The sequence below is a fragment of the Molossus molossus genome, unplaced genomic scaffold (genome assembly GCF_014108415.1).
Source record: "Molossus molossus isolate mMolMol1 unplaced genomic scaffold, mMolMol1.p scaffold_m16_p_18, whole genome shotgun sequence".
Classification (NCBI taxonomy): Eukaryota; Metazoa; Chordata; class Mammalia; order Chiroptera; family Molossidae; genus Molossus; species Molossus molossus.
In genome coordinates this window covers 31,866,446-31,872,352 of record NW_023425353.1, presented here as the reverse complement: position 1 = coordinate 31,872,352, position 5,907 = coordinate 31,866,446, and the positions used below count along the sequence as shown (strand labels likewise).

Here is a 5,907-nt window from a genome sequence, read left to right as displayed (position 1 = left end):
TAAAATCAGGAGTGGTGTGTGTATATGGGTGCAACAAATAACGGGTGCAACAAAAACAAAACAAAACAAAAACTCAGGGTGGAATTAGAATTGTATAAAATAATGTGGAATAGCTGAAATGCAAAGATACTTCATCTTTAGAAGTTCTATCAGTGCAGATAACCAGATGAATAGATATAAAAAGAAACTGCAATGAGTCATCTTATACATAGAGAAAAATTAGTTTCAAAATTTAACATTTAAAATCCATAAAGTGATCCTGCAATTAGTGCCTTTCCCCTTCTACATTCTCATCTCAAGTCCTCAAAGGGCATGCAATTTTTAAAATTCCCGAAGCCCCTAGCTTGGTCTCATTTACTCTGTTGCCAGGTTTCTGTATGTATCTAATACTCAAAGATTCCATGCGGTTACTTTATGTATATACACAAACATTTAAATGCCAACATTTAGAATAATCTGAGAAAGTATCTGTAGTTAACCCAAAACAAACAAACAAACAAACAAAAATCCAAATTTTTTAATGATCAGAAAGACTGAAAATTTCTTCAATAGCATAAGGGTTTTATTTACCAATCATGTACAAAAAAGACTATAATTTATGGTAAATTTAGAAGCATCTGGATTAACACAAGTTGTTATAAGACAGGGATGCCCCTAGTACTGTTCAACCTGGATTTGAAGTAATAGCTAATAATAAAAAAAAAAAGATATGAGAGGCTTGCCCAGCTGGTGTGGCTCAGTAGTTGAGTGTTGGCCCATGCACCAAGAGGTTCCCGGTCAGGGCACATGCCCAAGTTGTGGGCCAAATCCCCAGTACGGGGCATGCAGGAGGTGGCCAATCAATGTTTCTATTTCTCTGTCCCTCTCCCTTAAATCAATAAAGAAAAAAAAAAAAAAAAAAAGAGGAGGGAGCATGATCATTGTTCCCTATTCTGTTTGTTTTGTATCCAACGAACATTTGTCCACATATACCTATTTGTTAGATCCCCCCCAAAAGGGGCTAGAGCTATCATAAAGAAAAGTTCAGAATGCTGCGAAGGTTGTCCTAAACTAGCAATGACATTAGGACCAAACCCCATTAAACAAAGGAATTTTTTTTTTTTTATCCTCACCTGAGGACATTTTTCTATTTTTTTGTTCAGATAGAGTGGGAGGGGAGAGAGAGAGAGAGAGAGAGAGAGAGAGAGAGAGAGAGAGAGAGAGAGAGAGAGAAACATCAACATGAAAGGGACACATCGAGTGGCTGCCACCCGCAAGACCCAATCAGGGCCGGGGACACTGAAACCAAGGTACGCGCCTTAGCGGGAACCGAACCCGCGACTCTCTGGTCCGCAGGCCGATGCTCCAACCGCTGAGCCAAACCGGCCAGGGCAACAAAGGAAATTTAGTAATTACTCTGAGTTGGGAGAAAAGAGGTGCAGTGGGTAGGTTGCTGGGGAAAGGAAGGATTTTTATAGAAAAGTGCTGGAACTGAGGTATGAAGCAAAACTGGGGGGGTGGGGACTGCTTAAGGGTGACCTATATATAGAAAACCTAAGCAGCAATCTGGATGTCTATAACTACATTTTTATTTTATTTATTTATTTTTAATTAAAAAAAAAAATCCTCACCCTAAGATGTTTTTCTATTTATCTCCAGATTCTCAGATAGAGTGGGAGGTAAGGGGAGGTAAGGGGGGGGGGGGGAGAGGGAGAGGGAGAGGGGGAGAGAGAGAGAGAGAGAGAGAGAGAGAGAGAGAGAGAGAGAGAGAGAGAGAGACATTGATATGATCGAGTGGTTGGCTCCCACAGAACCCTGATCAGGGTCGGGAGAAACCACAACCTAGGTACGCGCCCTTGACAGGAATCTAACCGGCCACTCATTGGTTAGTGGGGGGACACTCTAACCGCTGAGCCAAACCCACAAGGACAGTACACTGTACTTTTAAAATGAAAAATCAAATTTATTGGGGTGACACTGGCTAGTAAGTTATATAAGTTTCAAGTGTACAATTCTATAATACATCATCTGTATACCACATTGTGAGCTCACCACCCAAAGTCAAGTATCCTGTATTTCAAGCAGAAGTTCTTTGCTGCTTTGTGATCGTCCTTTCAAATGCTGTAGTCCACCATTAAGAGAAAATTGTGCAAAGCAGCCTGCATCAAAAGAGCATCTGTCTATTATCCATCCTTGGTGATTCTTCTAGGTTGTGCAATGTACACACAACCGCTATCAGAATTCTTTCTCATGGTCCTCAGCCAGGTGGGGAGCAATTGTGGGGCAGTTTATTCCGGGAACAGGCGTCTCCGGGCCTTGGGAGCAGGACCAGGAAGGCGCTGGGGGCGCGCCTGGGGGCCTGGACTCGGAGACGGAGGTAGAGGTTGGAGTGGTGAGCTGGGGAAGGGCTCCAGAAGGTGGAGGTCCAGGTTGAAGTAGGGACCAGGAGAGCGCCTCTCAGGACTGGGGGTGGGGGCCCGAGGCGAGGGCACTCTGATGAGGCTGTGCGGGTAGGGGTCGAACACCCTTCCAGAGGCTGAGCCGGCTGCAGGGTCCATCCCAGGAGTCAGGAACTCGAGGTCCGAGTCCTCGCTGTAGGCCGCTTCTTGACCAGCGATCTCTGGGACGCGTGCGCAGAAGAATCGCTGCTGGATGGCGACGTCTTCCCCGGGAGCATCCAGGAGGACGGGAACGTGGCGCTCGTCGCTGGAGCCCAAGAGGGCATCGGGGACCAGCATGAGGGTGTGCCCTCCGAGAGACACTTGCAGGACCGACGTTGGCTCGGGCTCCAGCACCAGGTCCACGCCATCCAGGTGCAGCTGCAGGGCACAGCCCGGAGCCAGGGCCACCACGGAAGTGAGCGCGTCCTCGGCCGGGGGCCCCGCCGGGTCTCGCGGGCTGAGCGCAGCCCCGGACTCAAGGCCCGCGGGCTCCTCAATTCGGCGGCGCTTGGCGGGTCCGGGTCCTTCGGGTTGCGTTCCCCACCAGGGCGCAGGATAGGCGCTGGGGCTGAGGAGTCGGCTGCCCATCATCTCGATGGCGGTGCGGGCGGCGCTCCCGGGTCCTGGCGGAGGGCGAGTGTCACTCAGTGACAGGTCTCGATGACAGCTGAGGCGGGCCGGGGACGGCGGCGACGCAGGACCGCGCGTCGCTGGGCGAGTCCTCGGAGCTCTGGGGTCGCCTCCCGGGAGGCCGGCAGTCCAGCTTGTGGGAAAACCGCGCTAATCTTCGAAGCTTTGGCTCCTCACGCTGACACGCGTGTGCACTGGACGGCGGCTGAGGTTGCAATTGACGCCGCCGGGAACTAAAGCCCTGCGAGTTCACGCTAAGCTCCACCCCCGAGGCCCCACCCCGTTAGAGATGGCGGCATCTTTGCCGCGCAATTGCGGCTGCTGTGGTTGGTAGGTCACTGTAAGGAAGCCCCAAGGGGCCGAACAACCGTGAAGCTCTGGACTTGACTTCCAGTGCCTATTTTAATGATTTTTCTTGAGTTGACCTCAGATGCACAGGGTCTTGTAACTGGACCACCGATTAAGTTTCACGTCCCACCAGTGGAATGCTGTCTCAGGACACCGACTTGTAAATCCATCTTCTCCTGAGGCCCCGCCCCAGTAGTGACCTGCGCTCTTCTTTTGGTCCAATAGTGGGGTGAGTTTTTGGGTGACATCATTATTCCTCAGTTTGTCTATGTTATAAATTACTGTCAGATCCTTCCAGTCGTGTTGAAAGGGTAGAATTGAGTGTTAATAGCAGCCTTTATATGATCAACTTATGACTATTATATATATTATTGTAGTACTATAGTAATTATTATACTGCTATAAACGGAAGAGTTTGACCTAAACTACAGCATCGAAGTGTATGTGTTTTAAGCCCAATTTACAGAAGAAAAGGCCACACGGAAGGATTTTGTCCATGAGCCCTGAGCTAGCAGAGCTGGGTCTGACTTGTCAAGCTCCACTTAAGATGATACAGGATTGCCCTGGCCTTGGCTCAGCGGTAAGAGCGACGGCCCGCAGACCAGTGGGACCCTGGTTCGATTCCCGCTAAGGGCACGTACCTCGGTTGCAGTTTGCCCCCCACCCCCAGGTTGGGATCACGTGGGTGGTAGTAGCCACTCAATGTGTTTCTCTTACATCAATGTGTCTCTCTCACATCGATGTTTCTCTCTCTTCCTCTCTCCCTCCTGCTCTTTATGAAGATAAATGCAAAAATGTCCTCGGTGAGGATAAAAAAAAGATAATGCAGTATCAGGGCTTTTAATCTGAATGTCAGTTTAAGGTGCGTCTTCGTGGTGCATTGTGGTTGTAAAAGGGAAGGCGTGGCTCAACTCGTTGGCTCGTGTTAATAGTAGTAAACACTCAACACTGATTTTGGAATACATAATACTTTAATATGGATACAGAGGACAAGGACATAGTTCCTTCTACCCTGTCTCCTAACCACACGATTGTTTACTTTGTCCCTTTTTACAAAATAGCACAGTGTAGACTCACATTTTTATGGCTGTATAGTATTCTTTTGTTAGGAATTATATTAAGTCAGGCCTGTCTTAATGGATATTTAAGCTAGCGGTCTGTGACTTGGCAGTGTTGGCACTCCTTGGGAAATTTGTGGAAAACTTACATTCTTTTCGCCATTTCAGAACCACTGAATCAGAATTCCTGGAGCATGCGGCCTAGGAATTCTCTGTAAGCCTCTCCAAAAAAATTGTTTTACACTAAAGTTAAAGTCATTGAACTTGTTTTCATTTAGCAGTTAAGGGCTACAGGTTCCAGGAGTGGTTTATGCTTTTGGTCAGGGCCTTGCTTGTTGGTGGTCATAAAGGAACTCAAACTTCCTGGGCTGCATTGGGGGTTTTAGCCGCACTACTAGCCTGCATCTGCTCTTATGGCTGGATTTCCGGTCTTCCTGCACTTGTGGCCGGAAATTCCCCGGAGGTGGCGCGACCTGGGGCGGAGCAATGGCCGGGTGAACCTGCTGGGGCCCTGAGGCGGTGTTGCTAGGTCCTAGCCAGGAACCTGCGGCCCCCGCTGGGCAAATGTGGACTCCGCTGGAACCTACAACCAGGCTCCCAGGTGATAGGACGAGCTGATGTGTTCCTGGTGTCTGAACCGAAGGTGGCGGTGGTGGGAGGAGCTTGCAGGAAACAATTGTTTTTGCCCTGGAGGATTCAGTCTGAGATCCGTAGCATTCCACATTCGGGAATAACGGGGGCAACATTCAGGAGGAGTAAAGGACAGATGGATGAGCTCAAAGCTGGCCAGGACTCAGGGAGGAGCTCTGGGTTCCTGACGTGTCCATTAGTGGGGTTCTGAACCCGGTGGCGCCTTTTTTTGGCTGGTGCCACCTCATGTCTGCTGCTAGCCTGATCTCAGCACTTTAACCTGTGAGCTCATCATTGCCCTGTGCCCTCTGAATCCTCACTGTGAACTCCCCTACCAAGGGAATGTGGCCCTACTCTAAGGCAGAAGCAGTTGTAAGGGTCCTGGAGAAGAAATACCAGATTTTCTCTTCTGGTTAGGACAACGTTTTAATTGGGTAATCATGGACAAGTCATTTCACCTTCTTTAAGCTTCAGTTTTCTTATATTAAAATTGGGGAAATGCCATTTACTGTGTGGGCAATTGTGAGATAATGTATGCAAAATATTTTTGCAACATACTAAATGATTAGTAATTAGTTTTAGGTGTATTTAAAATTTTTTATTAGTGACTTTTAAAAATTAGATTTGTTGGGATGACTTTGGTTGATAATAACATTATATAAATTACATGTGGACATCTTAAACAATTTTTTTTCTTTATTGATTTTAGAGAGAGGGAGAGAGAGAGAAACATTGATGAACAAGAACATCCATTGGCTGCCTCCTGCCAGCCCCACACTGGGGATTGGGCCCATAATCTGGGCATGTGTCCTCACTGGGAA

General features: G+C 48.0%; 1 protein-coding gene across 1 annotated transcript; it reads right to left on the bottom strand.

Annotated features, from left to right (window-relative positions):
• Positions 1 to 2,267: 2,267 nt before the first annotated feature.
• On the bottom strand, positions 2,268 to 3,008 carry LOC118633589 (proline-rich protein 23C-like). The gene has a single exon (XM_036267505.1). It carries the CDS (start codon positions 3,006 to 3,008, stop codon positions 2,268 to 2,270), a length of 741 nt encoding a protein of 246 aa, XP_036123398.1.
• Between the last annotated feature and the right edge of the window lie 2,899 nt (positions 3,009 to 5,907).